The 16226-nt window shown below is 43.4% G+C and overlaps 1 protein-coding gene across 2 annotated transcripts in view; it reads left to right on the top strand.

Moving 5' to 3' along the window:
- The window catches only part of LOC117397349 (major histocompatibility complex class I-related gene protein-like), a 47626-nt gene that overhangs the window by 12610 nt on the left and 18790 nt on the right, over nucleotides 1-16226 (top strand). For both annotated transcript variants that reach the window (XM_059009624.1, XM_059009623.1), the window contains exons 2-3: nucleotides 25-285; nucleotides 10455-10727. In XM_059009624.1, coding sequence (XP_058865607.1) covers nucleotides 25-285; nucleotides 10455-10727 — 534 coding nt within the window. The remainder of the gene's footprint in view (nucleotides 1-24; nucleotides 286-10454; nucleotides 10728-16226) is intronic.

Genomic DNA, 16226 nt, shown 5'->3' with positions numbered 1-16226 from the left:
CACTAATCATCATTTCACTTCCAGGAACTCATTCACTGCAGTTTTTTGGAGTGGCGACCTCAGAAGGGACTGAGACACCAGAGTATGTAACTGTGGATGTGGTGGATGATGTGCAAATCTCGTACTATGACAGCACCATGGAAAAACCTGTCCTCCTGCTCGACTCGATGAATGAGACTGTGGATCGTGAGGTGTGGGAAAGACGTACTTGGTATATTCTCTATTGTCAAGAAATCTTAAAATGGAGTTTGAGAAATACAGTCCAGCGGTTTAACCATACTGGAGGTGAGTACAAACACACAACCCCTTCTATCACTGTTACACAGGGACTATAGGACTGAGTACAGACACACACAGCCCCTTCTATCACTGTTACACAGGGACTATAGGACTGAGTACAGACACACACAGCCCCTTCTATCACTGTTACACAGGGTCTATAGGACTGAGTACAGACACACACAGCCCCTTCTATCACTGTTACACAGGGACTATAGCACTGAGTACAGACACACACAGCCCCTTCTATCACTGTTACACAGGGACTATAGGACTGAGTACAGACACACACAGCCCCTTCTATCACTGTTACACAGGGACTATAGGACTGAGTACAGACACACACAGCCCCTTCTATCACTGTTACACAGGGACTATAGGACTGAGTACAGACACACACAGCCCCTTCTATCACTGTTACACAGGGACTATAGGACTGAGTACAGACACACACAGCCCCTTCTATCACTGTTACACAGGGACTATAGGACTGAGTACAGACACACACAGCCCCTTCTATCACTGTTACACAGGGACTATAGGACTGAGTACAGACACACACAGCCCCTTCTATCACTGTTACACAGGGACTATAGGACTGAGTACAGACACACACAGCCCCTTCTATCACTGTTACACAGGGACTATAGGACTGAGTACAGACACACACAGCCCCTTCTATCACTGTTACACAGGGACTATAGGACTGAGTACAGACACACACAGCCCCTTCTATCACTGTTACACAGGGACTATAGGACTGAGTACAGACACACACAGCCCCTTCTATCACTGTTACACAGGGACTATAGGACTGAGTACAGACACACACAGCCCCTTCTATCACTGTAACACAGGAACTATAGGACTGAGTACAGACACACACAGGCCCTTCTATCACTGTTACACAGGGACTATAGGACTGAGTAGAGACACACACAGCCCCTTCTATCACTGTTACACAGGGACTATAGGACTGAGTACAGACACACACAGCCCCTTCTATCACTGTTACACAGGGACTATAGGACTGAGTACAGACACACACAGCCCCTTCTATCACTGTTACACAGGGACTATAGGACTGAGTACAGACACACACAGCCCCTTCTATCACTGTTACACAGGGACTATAAGACTGAGTACAGACACACACAGCCCCTTCTATCACTGTTACACAGGGTCTATAGGACTGAGTACAGACACACAGCCCCTTCTATCACTGTTACACAGGGACTATAGGACTGAGTACAAACACACACAGCCCCTTCTATCACTGTTACACAGGGACTATAGGACTGAGTACAGACACACACAGCCCCTTCTATCACTGTTACACAGGGACTGTAGGACTGAGTACAGACACACACAGCCCCTTCTATCACTGTTACACAGGGACTGTAGGACTGAGTAGAGACACACACAGCCCCTTCTATCACTGCTACACAGGGACTATAGGACTGAGTACAGACACACACAGCCCCTTCTATCACTGCTACACAGGGACTATAGGACAGAGCTACAGTGTCGGAGGACAACGCAGCTCTGGGCAGCTTTCAGGCAAGCCCGCAGGCTCCTGGCCAGACTACAGGGGTCGCTGGTGCGCGGTGAGCCGAGGACACCCTGGCCAACCTAATCCTCCCTCCCCCCGGACGACGCTCGGCCAATTGAGCGCCGCCCGCTGGAGCTCTCGTCCACGGTCGGCTGTGGAATAGCCTCGACTCGAACCGGCGACATCCAGGCTATAGAGCCCATCCTGCACTCTAGCGAGTGCTTTTACTGGATGCGCCACTCGGGAGCCCTGACAGCTCCATTCTGAATGAATCACTCTGGACTGTGCAGTGCTGACGACTCTATTCTGAATGAATCCCTCTGGACTGTGCAGTGTTGACAGCTCCATTCTGAATGAATCCCTCTGGACTGTGCAGTGTTGACGGCTCCATTCTGAATGAATCACTCTGGACTGTGCAGTGTTGACGGCTCCATTCTGAATGAATCCCTCTGGGCTGGGCAGTGTTGACGGCTCCATTCTGAATGAATCCCTCTGGACTGTGCAGTGTTGACGGCTCCATTCTGAATGAATCCCTCTGGACTGTGCAGTGTTGACAGCTCCATTCTGAATGAATCCCTCTGGACTGTGCAGTGTTGACGGCTCCATTCTGAATGAATCACTCTGGACTGTGCAGTGTTGACGGCTCCATTCTGAATGAATCCCTCTGGACTGTGCAGTGTTGACAGCTCCATTCTGAATGAAGCACTCTGGACTGTGCAGTGTTGATGGCTCCATTCTGAATGAATCACTCTGGACTGTGCAGTGTTGACAGCTCCATTCTGAATGAATCCCTCTGGACTGTGCAGTGTTGACGGCTCCATTCTGAATGAATCACTCTGGACTGTGCAGTGTTGACGGCTCCATTCTGAATGAATCCCTCTGGGCTGGGCAGTGTTGACGGCTCCATTCTGAATGAATCCCTCTGGGCTGGGCAGTGTTGACGGCTCCATTCTGAATGAATCCCTCTGGACTGTGCAGTGTTGACGGCTCCATTCTGAATGAATCCCTCTGGACTGTGCAGTGTTGACAGCTCCATTCTGAATGAATCCCTCTGGGCTGGGCAGTGTTAACAGCTCCATTCTGAATGAATCCCTCTGGACTGTGCAGTGTTGACAGCTCCATTCTGAATGAATCCCTCTGGACTGGGCAGTGTTGACAGCTCCACCCACGTGACACGAGCAATACCGTCACACTCGGAAATCCATTTTAAGGCACAGTGACATAATAGCAGGGTTGCAAAGGAAAGCAGGTTTTTTTTAAGAACAAAAAAATGATACAATTATCGAAATGGCTGATCGATACACATCCGCTCTATTTGGCAAGTTTTCTGGAAGTTTTAGTGACGAAGAAATAAACAAGTTGCAGATGATCACAGCTGCAGTAAACACTGTTGGGGAGGAGCGAAGGACAGCTGAAATAAGAAAGAAATGGATAGATCTAGCGAGCAAAACGAAATTAAAAGAAGGGAGACGAAAAAGCTTTAAAGTGGATTGAGGAAAATCAAAATCCCTCACAAGAGATGTGGAGCTGTGAAAGGCTGTACTGTGAAGTGCTATACATACACAAGGAAAGCCCTTCAGCTGTGTTGAACAAACGTATTTAAAGAGAGAGTGTACTGATCTGTGTTTACTTTTCTGAAAATGTACTGAAAATGGTCTTTTGGACGAAATGTATATAGCCAGCTGAGCACACTCGCTCCCTTGACACTTGTATTAGTCTTTAGGGACATGCCTGATAATCAAGCTGAGTTTAGCCTCATTATTTAAACGTGTGGGGCAGGTAATAACATGCAGGTTACTGCTGCAACAAAGCTTCGTTATTTGGGGATCTGGCGGGTTTCTTTTAGATTTTATCTGTGAGAAGGAGGCGCTTGTCACTATCTTTGTCATTTGAGTTTGGTCCATTCTATTTATTTGTAACACGTTAGTGTGTTATTTAATTTATTGTACACATTTAATTGTGTTATTATTATTATTATTATTATTATTATTATTATTATTATTATTATTATTATTATTATTATTATTATTATGATTATTATTAATAATAATAACGTAATAATTGCTGCACAACACTGCCGCCAGTTTAGCAATGCAATCTTCCCAATGATGCTATTATCATAGTGAATAAACCAGGACTTTTGGTATATGATTGTATTTAATATATAAACCGTGTTTGTTTCGACCTTGACCTTGCCTCAGTTACTGTTACTTTTCACCCACATAATTTTGGGTCCCACATATCATTAAATACATAATTTTGTTTTGTAATTATTTAAACCTTTCATAAAAAAACCAAAAAAAGTGTGTGGTGTGGTGTGTGGTGTGGTGTACGGTGTGTGGTGTATGATGTGTGGTGTGTAGTGTGTGGTGTGGTGTACAGTGTTAGGTGTACGGTGTGTGGTGTACGGTGTGTGTGGTGTACGGTGTGTGGTGTACGGTGTGTGGTGTGGTGTACAGTGTACGGTGTGTGGTGTGGTGTGGTGTGTGGTGTGTAGTGTACGGTGTGTGGTGTACGGTGTGTGTGGTGTACGGTGTGTGGTGTACGGTGTGTGGTGTGTGGTGTGGTGTACAGTGTACGGTGTGTGGTGTACGGTGTGGTGTGTGGTGTACGGTTTGTGGTGTGTAGTGTACGGTGTGGTGTACGGTGTGTGGTGTGTGGTTTGGTGTGTGGTGTACGGTGTGTAGTGTACGGTGTGTGGTGTGGTGTACAGTGTGTGGTGTACGGTGTGTTGTGTACGGTGTGTGGTGTGGTGTACGGTGTGTGGTGTATGGTGTGTGGTGTGGTGTACGGTGTGTGGTGTACGGTGTGTGGTGTGGTTTACGGTGTGTAGTGTACGGTGTGTGGTGTGGTGTACGGTGTGTGGTGTACGGTGTGTGGTGTGTGGTGTACGGTGTGTGGTGTATGGTGTGTGGTGTGGTGTACGGTGTGTGGTGTACGGTGTGTGGTGTATGGTGTGTGGTGTGTGGTGTACGGTGTGTGGTGTACGGTGTGTAGTGTACGGTGTGTGGTGTGGTGTACAGTGTGTGGTGTACGGTGTGTGGTGTACGGTGTGTGGTGTACGGTGTGTGGTGTGTGGTGTACGGTGTGTGGTGTACGGTGTGTGGTGTACGGTGTACGGTGTACGGTGTACGGTGTGTGGTGTATGGTGTGTGGTGTATGGTGTGTGGTGTACGGCGTGTGGTGTACGGTGTGTGGTGTACGGTGTGTGGTGTGGTGTGGTGTACAGTGTGTGGTGTACGGTGTGTGGTGTGGTGTGTGGTGTGTACAGTGTGTGGTGTGGTGTACAGTGTGTGGTGTGGTGTGTGTGTGGTGTACGGTGTGTGTGGTGTGTGGTGTGGTGTGGTGTACAGTGTGTGGTGTGTGTAGTGTACGGTGTGTGTGGTGTGTGGTGTGGTGTGTGGTGTACAATGTGTGTGTGGTGTACGGTGTGTGGTGTACGGTGTTTGTGTGGTGTGTGTGTGGTGTGTGTGGTGTACAGTGTGTGTTGTGTGTGGTGTGTGGTGTACAGTGTGGTGTGGTGTGTGTTTGGTGTACGGTGTGGTGTACGGTGTTTGTGTGGTGTACGGTGTGTGGTGTACGGTGTTTGTGTGGTGTACGGTGTGTGGTGTGGTGTACGGTGTGTGGTGTGTGGTGTGTGTGGTGTACGGTGTGTGGTGTGTGTGGTGTGGTGTGTGGTGTACAGTGTGTGGTGTGGTGTACGGTGTGTGGTGTACGGTGTGTGGTGTACGGTGTGTGGTGTGGTGTACGGTGTGTGGTGTGTGTGGTGTACGGTGTGTGGTGTGTGTGGTGTGGTGTGTGGTGTACAGGGTGTGGTGTGTGTTTGGTGTACAGTGTGTGGTGTACGGTGTGTGTGTGGTGTACTGTGTTTGTGTGTGTGGTGTGGTGTACAGTGTGTGGTGTACGGTGTGTGTGTGGTGTACGGTGTGTGGTGTACGGTGTTTGTGTGGTGTACGGTGTGTGGTGTGTGTGGTGTACGGTGTGTGTTGTGTGTGGTGTGGTGTGGTGTACAGTGTGTGTTGTGGTGTGTGTTTGGTGTACGGTGTGTGGTGTATGGTGTTTGTGTGGTGTACGGTGTGTGGTGTGTGTGGTGTACGGTGTGTGGTGTGTGTGGTGTGGTGTGTGGTGTACAGTGTGTGGTGTGGTGTACGGTGTGTGGTGTACGGTGTGTGGTGTACGGTGTGTGGTGTGGTGTACGGTGTGTGGTGTACGGTGTGTGGTGTGTGTGGTGTACGGTGTGTGGTGTGTGTGGTGTGGTGTGTGGTGTACAGTGTGTGGTGTGGTGTGTGTTTGGTGTACAGTGTGTGGTGTACGGTGTGTGTGGTGTACTGTGTTTGTGTGTGTGGTGTATGGTGTGTGGTGTACGGTGTGTGGTGTACGGTGTTTGTGTGATGTGTGGTGTGTGGTGTGTGTGGTGTACGGTGTGTGTTGTGTACGGTGTGTGTGATGTGTGGTGTGGTGTGTGGTGTAGTGTGTGGTGTGGTGTGTGTGTGGTGTACTGTGTGTGGTGTACAGTGTGTAGTGTGTGTGTGATGTCCTGTGTGTGTTGTACAGTGTGTAGTGTGGTGTGGTGTACGGTGTGTGGTGTACGGTGTGTGGTGTGTGGTGTACGGTGTGTGGTGTATGGTGTGTGGTGTGGTGTACGGTGTGTGGTGTACGGTGTGTGGTGTATGGTGTGTGGTGTGTGGTGTACGGTGTGTGGTGTACGGTGTGTAGTGTACGGTGTGTGGTGTGGTGTACAGTGTGTGGTGTACGGTGTGTGGTGTATGGTGTGTGGTGTACGGTGTGTGGTGTACGGTGTGTGGTGTGTGGTGTACGGTGTGTGGTGTACGGTGTACGGTGTGTGGTGTATGGTGTGTGGTGTATGGTGTGTGGTGTACGGCGTGTGGTGTACGGTGTGTGGTGTACGGTGTGTGCTGTGGTGTGGTGTACAGTGTGTGGTGTGGTGTGTGTGGTGTACGGTGTGTGGTGTGGTGTGTGGTGTGTACAGTGTGTGGTGTGGTGTACAGTGTGTGGTGTGGTGTGTGTGTGGTGTACGGTGTGTGGTGTGTGTGGTGTGGTGTGTGGTGTACAGTGTGTGGTGTGGTGTGTGTTTGGTGTACAGTGTGTGGTGTACGGTGTGTGTGGTGTACTGTGTTTGTGTGTGTGGTGTATGGTGTGTGGTGTACGGTGTGTGGTGTACGTGTTTGTGTGATGTGTGGTGTGTGGTGTGTGTGGTGTACGGTGTGTGTTGTGTACGGTGTGTGTGATGTGTGGTGTGGTGTGTGGTGTAGTGTGTGGTGTGGTGTGTGTGTGGTGTACTGTGTGTGGTGTACAGTGTGTAGTGTGTGTGTGATGTCCTGTGTGTGTTGTACAGTGTGTAGTGTGGTGTGTGTGTGTGGTGTACGGTGTGTGGTGTACGGTGTGTGGTGTGTGGTGTACGGTGTGTGGTGTATGGTGTGTGGCAGTGGGGTCGTGGGGGGTCATTATAAAATACAGAAACAAGTTCATATTGTCATCAGAATGTTTTACCTGAGAAATCTGTTCAATAAAGCTTACAGTTCCACAGCGAGTTAGTTGTATGAGCGCCACGGTATGTCCTGAAACAGGATCTGCCATGTCTGGCAGTCACAGGTTTCTAGTGAAAATCTGCGACACCACAGCCCTGTGAAAGTTTTATGAAACACAGATTGCAACCTGCGATGGGTTTGTGACAGCGATTCCTCGCAAATCGCTTTTATGAAACAGACCCCTGTCACGTTTTCACTTTTCACGTTCTCTTTTATTATATTATTCGCTCTGCACACACTCTTAACTCAGGGGAGACGTTGAGAGGACAGAGGTGTTTAAAACTCCTAGTGGTTTATGTTCGAGCACTGGACGAGCGGTGTGTCCATGAAACCTTTATTTAATCAAGAAAAGCACACAGACTCATTTATTTGAAGTTTTACGAATCAGAGCAACATCAGCGCTCCTTCGTTTTATTAAAATGCCTTTAATATTGGATTAGTAGTTTGCGCATACCACCAAAACCCCAAAACATGTAACAATAATTAGCAATCCTAAATTTATTACAAGCTCAGCATTTAATACTTCAATAACATAATACAATTATATGTATTTAGTGCAGCCCTCGGGCCGGCTAAGCACAAAGCCTACAAGCACCCACTGCTATGTTTTAGCACATTCAATATAACACCCTCAATACCAAAACATAGTTTCAAAACCTCATAGCAATATAACCAATACATGCAAGATACAATATTACCATTAGTATGCTTACCTCCTATTATAAGGAAGAGTAGCGTGAACAAAAGAGAAGGACTGTCCTGTGGAGATCTGCAAAGGATGGACCACGTGGCTCTGCAAAGCTGAGTCTTGGTTGTGGTGGTCTCAGTGTGATCGGCCCAGGGTTTTTATACAATTTTCATCCCATTGAAAGCAATGGGAAGCCCCAATTAGATCCAGTCATCAATCTATATGGACAGTCCTTATCTCTTGGCAAACAGTAATCTCTAAAGAATTCAACCAACTCTTCAGACTCAATTGGAGTCATATGCCAACAAATCAACACTGGCCCATGTTCTCATCCACTCATTCTTGGCCCCCCTCCTTCATCTGAAAAGTTAGGTGAAGCAGAGTTCACAAAATCCCTGCTACCTTGATTCACTACTTAATATGGGTGCATTATAAAAAGGAGTGGTGTTTAAATATATGCAGCATCAACAGTTGTATTAGAATATAACAGTTATAGTTATAATGGTTATAATTGATTACATGAACTTGGCTTTCAAAAATATATTCCCTCATGTCATCTCACTCTCAAATTAGTTTCCTTCTTTCCTTACAGGTGTGTGTTTAGCAGGTATTATAGGGAACTTCCATCTTATATCTTTTTAATGTAGAGTTTTCTCCTTATGGAAAACCTAACTATTTTACTGAGCTGTAAAGCTGTAATGTTTTTCTCCTATGGGCCCCTGGTAGCTTGAACTTAATTGACATCCAGATGACCCTGTATTTTTCAGCTATACACATACTGGCTAAAACCAGCTTGCTGGAGACACCTCTTTTCTTGATTAATGTTCCCTAGAACTTTCCTTACACCTGTATCTTACGTGCTTGTTCCGCCCGGCAACTAACTATCTTAATATATTTTGGAATTAGACCATTTCTATTCTGTCCTTCCTTCTTCTAAATTGAAGAATACTTCTAGCCTTGACACCGTAAATTCCTGATAAGAGAATCCCCGCTTCTCTTGCCAACGAAGACCTCTTGGCATCAAGCACTGATCCCTCCAAGGGCAGGCTTGTAGAAAGTTTGATAAAGCAGGTTACACAGAGTTTACTTTTCCAAAGCCTATCTTTTACTTATAAAGTTATTCTTCAATATTTTTTCAATCTTTTTATTTTGTATTTTAAACACAACATCTTTTTATGCTGCATTATCTTTTTAACTCAGAGCCAAACTAAGTATTTTACTCCTTATAGAATATGGTTGTTAACTATTCTCCTCTTTACTAGCAGCAGCATAGCAGCAATATCGCAATAACAATTTATTTAACTTTTCTGTTCCCTTTCTGTGGTGTATCTTCTAAAATACTTATTTTCCTAAGTTAGAGTCTGCTTTTTACTCTAGGTTGTTCTTACTCACCTACTTATTTTAAAACTGAATTACAAGCAGAAACCTACTCAAAGCGAGGTCTTTTAATCCTTTTCTGTTTTTCTCTTTCCCTTAAGAATACTCCTAACTCCTTTTTCCTTTATATTCAGAAGTTATAATTCTTGAATGTAAGCACACAGTAATTATTTTCATTGAATTAGGACTCCGTTTTTAACTATGCTCATCTTGATAGAAAACAGCTTCAGGTATGCTATCATATTAAGCAAAGTGAATCATATGATCCTATACATAAAAATTGTTCATAGTACACTATTATTTAAACTAACTATAATTACCACTACCTATGATTACATGTTACCACAACAACCTATACCATTTAAAACAAGCATATTAACATACATCTATTAGTACAGCATTATTCTGTATTCAAGCTGAAAAGTGTTAACAGAGATTTCAGCACTAAATTCTGGGAATCGTGCCAATTTTAATAAGAGACTGCTCAAGGCCGGCCAGTGTATCAAGTTGTACCAGATTCTGTTATACGGTCTTACAGAGAGAGAGAGCACTTTACAGTATTCGTTACAGACTAAAGATTATTCAAACATTACAAATGGTTACAACACATATCATCTCATTAATACATTTCATTTTTAAATCATCCAGTCCATGTCCAATGTTTCAGCTCGTTCCCAGCAGGACTCCATTTCTGTTCTGGGTTCATCTCGGGTCGGCTCTGCAAACACCACAATACCTATTTTTCTCTACATCATTAGTGGACAGACTTAATACAACTGAATCTGAATCAATCGAGGAGCCGTGAACTCTAGCCACTGAAATTCTCCATGCAATGGAATCCAATTTCTTACTACACATAATAACTGGTTCGGGGTCACCCGTGACACCCCAGGCTCTTCAGTGTTCTCTGGAATGCCAGCGCTGACTTCTACATTACAAATTCAGAAAGATTTACTTTTAACGGACATTAATGTCTAGTTGGTTTTTTGTCTTTATGTGTTTATTCCAGTTCACATTTACCAGCGCGCGGGTGGCTGTGAGCTGCATGATGACGGGACCAAGCGTGCATGGTCTCATTACGCGTATGATGGGAAGGATTTTATTAGTCTTGATGTGAAGACCAGGACCTGGGTCGCTGCTGTGTCGCAGGCTGTCTTCTATAAACACCAGCGGGAAAATGACACAGCCCGGCAAGAGATCACTTTCAAGTTTTTTGAAATCGATTGTTTCCGCTTGCTGGAGTGGTACCTCCAGTATGGGATGGAGACCCTGCAGAGGAAAGGTAAAGTAACAATCTCATGCAGTATTCCTTGTGTTTAACTCATCAGATACTAACTGAGTGTTTATAGTTTAAAGGTAAAGTAACAATCTCATACAGTATTCCTTGTGTTTAACTCATCAGATACTAACTGAGTGTTTATAGTTTAAAGGTAAAGTAACAATCTCATACAGTATTCCTTGTGTTTAACTCATCAGATACTAACTGAGTGTTTATAGTTTAAAGGTAAAGTAACAATCTCATACAGTATTCCTTGTGTTTAACTCATCAGATACTAACTGAGTGTTTATAGTTTAAAGGTAAAGTAACAATCTCATACAGTATTCCTTGTGTTTAACTCATCAGATACTAACTGAGTGTTTATAGCTCAAATTCTAGATGCAAGCAATGCATTATAGAGTGGCGATAGCTGCTGTATAATAAGAGTGACAGACAGTTTCTTGTTTAAACCTGATTTTGAGGGGTATGTTTTCTCGGCCGTTTCAAACCAGTAACCAGTGGTGTACCATAGGGATCAGTATTAGGTCCTCTGCTATACCTAATCTTCATTAATGATTTAGATTCTGGTATAGTAAGCAAACTTGTTAAATTTGCAGACGACACAAAAATAGGAGGAGTTGCAAACACTGTTGCAGCAGCAAAGGTCATTCAAAATGATCTAGACAGCATTCAGAACTGGGCAGACACATGGCAAATGACATTTAATAGAGACAAGTGTAAAGTATTGCAAGCAGGCAATAAAAATGTGCATTATAAATATCACATGGGAGATACTGAAATTGAAGAAGGGAACTATGAAAAAGACCTAGGAGTTTATGCTGACTCAGAAATGTCTCCTTCTAGACAATGTGGGAAGCTATAAAAAAGGCCAACAAGATGCTCGGATATATTGTGAGAAGTGTTGAATTTAAATCAAGGGAAGTAATGTTAAAACTCTACAATGCATTAGTAAGACCTCACCTAGAATATTGTGTTCAGTTCTGGTCACCTCGTTACAAAAAGGATATTGCTGCTCTAGAAAGAGTGCAAAGAAGAGCAACCAGAATTATCCCGGGTTTAAAAGGCATGTCGTATGCAGACAGGCTAAAATAATTGAATATATTCAGTCTTGAACAAAGAAGACTACGCGGCGATCTGATTCAAACATTCAAAATCCTAAAAGGTAAAGACAACGTCAACCCAGGGGACTTCTTTGACCTGAAAAAAGAAACAAGGACCAGGGGTCACAAATGGAGATTAGATAAAGGGGCATTCAGAACAGAAAATAGGAGGTACTTTTTTACACAGAGAATTGTGAGGGTCTGGAACCAACTCCCCAGTAATGTTGTTGAAGCTGACACCCTGGGATCCTGCAAGAAGCTGCTTGATGAGATTCTGGGATCAATGAGCTACTAACAACCAAACGAGCAAGATGGGCTGAATGACCTCCTCTCGTTTGTAAATATTCTAATGTTCTTAAAACCCATAGATTTATCAATAAATACTCCAAACACAAAATAATAACTGAAAATGTGTAATGATGATAATAGATTTTTGAATCGTTCGTCCTAGTCTATAGCAGAAATGTAATGCTGAACAATACAGCAGCAGTGTGATTATTCTGTTAATAGATGAACGTCTTTATTTAGCTTTATTCGTATAGTGTGTGAGAATCGGTAACTTTTAGATTTTTGTAATATGGCGATGTGAAGTCGAAATCTCAACTGTTGCAAAGGATTAAAAGCCTATTTCTGGTTAAATAAAGATATAAGATACATAGAGGTTTACAATTATACTTTCCATGGCATATACAAATATATATTTTTAAATCAGCCTCCCAGTGAAAAAACAATGGAAATTAAATACAAAAAACTACGTTTCAAGTGTCAGTAAGAGCTGACAAAGCTGAAAAAGTTGTGAAATTGTCAGGTAAGACCGCCACTGCGCTCTTACTTCACCCAAGGCTTTCCAGCACACACTGCTTAACTGGTACAGTATGTGGGTTCACTAAAGACAACATAGGTAGTCACCATCACTGGGCAGGTCAGTGGGGTGCTGAGGATTGAAACGGTCTCTGAAACAGCCCAATACAGATAGTGAAGTTGTGTACTGTTCATTATGAACAACATTACACAACTGTGGTCATTTTGTATTGGAAATGACACATTCTGTTACAACCTACATACACATTCAATGTGTGTGCATTTCTGCTAAACCACCAAAAATCCTCCTGTAAACATGAATCTCTTGAGTTAAAAATCAACTAAACAAACCCCTTGACTGACACTATGTTATGTCCTTTATGATCTCATTACTATGCCACACATGCATCACATGTGTTTTCCAGCATATTAAACACGAGTATGGCTTTTGTCAACAAAATAAATAAAAACAGCTGAAAGGGTTGAAAACAAAGGTTACTGTTAGAAATGTTTTGTATACTTGAAAAACAGATGTATAGAAGAAATACATTGTGTCACTTCACATGTGTTCATATTCATTTGTTCTGACTATCTTTTACAATTTACATGTCAATTGTTTTAGTCACAAAGAACAGTGGTCTTTCTTCACTTCTAAAGCAGTGGTTCACAACCCTGGTCATGGGGACCCCTTGTGTCTGCTGGGTTTTGTTCCAACTGAGCTCTCAGTTACTTAGATGAACACTCAGTTGAACTAACAATTTGGTTAGTCAGATGTTTAAACTATTCTTCAGCTTATAAGAAGTTGGAGATTTCAAGTTCTATTCAATTTCATACATAACTTGAAATCTCCATCTCTTCCAAATCAATCAACAGCTTTGATTAGGTCAAATGTTAGTTTAATTGAGTGTTCAGTAAAGAAATTGAGTTGGAAAAAAAGTAACAGCAGACACGGGGGTCCCCAGGACCAGGATTGAGATCCACGGATCTGAGGCATATCAGGCTGTTTCAGAGAACGTTTCACTCCTCAGCAACCCACTGACCTGCTGTGACAAAGTGTCTGAGTGGATGCAGGTGCAGGGGTGGTGCAGTGAGGTAATGAAACACACAGAGAGGTTTAACCCTTTGCAGTCCATTTATTAATCGCGCGTCAGGCACGCCAGGTCTAATTTATTTTCACACGCGCAGTTAATTTTATACGCGCTGTTTAAAAGTATTTTTTTTCACAGTCAAACGGGTTTAAATGGCCCTGCATATCAACAAAGCACACACGAGGCATCTCCAGCCCCGCCCCAGCCTTTTGTTTGCTATAGCTTTCAGCTATGTAAGAAATAAATAATAATAATAATAATAGTCGTACATACCGATCGATCATCTCCAGATCACTCGTTTTATCACCAAACTCCTCAATAATGCGATCCAAGTCATTATTTTATTACTATAACATCTGAAAAAAGCTCTGCAAATGTCCATGATAGTCTCAGTGCGCTGACGCACTTAGCCAGCTTGTTTACTATGGACGCCCATTATCTGATACCATGTATGACTATTCATGAAATACGCCTTTTTTTTTTTTTTTTTTTTTTTCCGACTTGTCTCGGCTCCTCTCGCTCCCACTCGGCAATTGAATGGTTTTCTCTGCTTTTTCCGGAGAAAAAACGACTAAACACCCGTTTATTGCGTTGCTATAATGATGTCGGACCCAGTCCGACAAAGGACCTGTGAGGAATAATTGCAATGTCGGACCCAGTCCGACAATGGACCGCAAAGGGTTAATCCGGTTTGGAAAAGTGGTGTTTATTTTTGTATCCAGGTCTGGTGACAAACAATAATAATAATAATAAACAATAATGGGTTTGCAGACCCAACAATGACAATAACCCACACGTATCCGCCCCACAATTATACACACACGGTCCCCAGTCCTGGGGCATGCAGTAGTGCTCGTGGTGGGGGATACAGATTGTTTGGGACAGCTCCGGTATCGTGTTAGCCGTCTAGTGTGGTGTAACAAACGACGATTACACACGCAGACACACAGACACAAACACTTGTGGTACTGCTTTCTCTTTACAGGGTCTCTCACAGTCCTCAGTTTAAATACAAAACCAAATGCGAAGGAACAGATTAAGATTCTCCGTCCCTTTTTATGCTGTCACACATGACCCCTTGGTAAACAAGTGCAACCGCCTCTCCAATCTGCGGCTGCCACGTCGTTTCCTTTCCGGGTCAATGCGTTCTTGCAACGGAGTCTCGCCTTCATCCAGACTGGCTGACTTCCCGACCCTGGGAAAGAACTGTCAGACCAGCCCGTCCAAAGAACTCTGTTCTAGCTGCTTGGCGCCCTCACAGGTCGGGAGGGAGATTTACAACCAAGAATCATTGTATTTCTGTCACACCTGCCCAGTGGTGGTGACTACCTATATTGTCTGAAGTGAACCCACCTGCTGTACTAGTTCAGCAGTGTGTGCTGGAAAGCCTTGTCAGAACATGGGTGAAGTAAGAGCGCAGTGGTGGTCTTACTTGACAATTTCACGTTTTTTTTCGGCTTTGTCAGCTCTTACTGTCACTTAAAACGTATTTAATTGATAAATGAACCTGCAGGGGGTGAAATCAGACCTTGTTTGTTTAAACCACAATGACACACCTGGATTTACACGGTATGGGATTTACACACACTTTCAACTACATGAAGACCCTGCTGCCTGCTTATGTCAGAAGAGATCTCACAAGCAGCTAGATAAAGTTTCAACATGGCAGAGATACAGCGATATTCCTAATAGAGTTGATATGACAGAGATACAGTGATATTCCTCATAGAGTTGATATGACAGAGATACAGTGATATTCCTAATAGAGCTGATATGACAGAGATACAGTGATATTCCTAATAGAGCTGATATGACAGAGATACAGTGATATTCCTAATAGAGTTGATATGGCAGAGATACAGTGATATTCCTCATAGAGTTGATATGGCAGAGATACAGTGATATTCCTAATAGAGTTGATATGACAGAGATACAGTGATATTCCTCATAGAGTTGATATGACAGAGATACAGTGATATTCCTAATAGAGTTGATATGACAGAGATACAGTGATATTCCTAATAGAGTTGATATGACAGAGATACAGTGATATTCCTAATAGAGTTGATATGGCAGAGATACAGTGATATTCCTAATAGAGTTGATATGGCAGAGATACAGTGATATTCCTAATAGAGTTGATATGGCAGAGATACAGTGATATTCCTAATAGAGTTGATATGGCAGAGATACAGTGATATTCCTCATAGAGTTGATATGACAGAGATACAGTGATATTCCTAATAGAGTTGATATGGCAGAGATACAGTGATATTCCTAATAGAGTTGATATGACAGAGATACAGTGATATTCCTCATAGAGTTGATATGACAGAGATACAGTGATATTCCTAATAGAGTTGATATGGCAGAGATACAGTGATATTCCTAATAGAGTTGATATGACAGAGATACAGTGATATTCCTAATAGAGTTGATATGGCAGAGATACAGTGATATTCCTAATAGAGTTGATATGACAGAGATACAGTGATATTCCTAATAGAGTTGAT

Source organism: Acipenser ruthenus, chromosome 39 (assembly GCF_902713425.1).
Source record: "Acipenser ruthenus chromosome 39, fAciRut3.2 maternal haplotype, whole genome shotgun sequence".
NCBI lineage: Eukaryota > Metazoa > Chordata > Actinopteri > Acipenseriformes > Acipenseridae > Acipenser > Acipenser ruthenus.
Note: the sequence above shows the minus strand (reverse complement) of the source record. Positions and strands in the feature narration are given on the sequence as shown.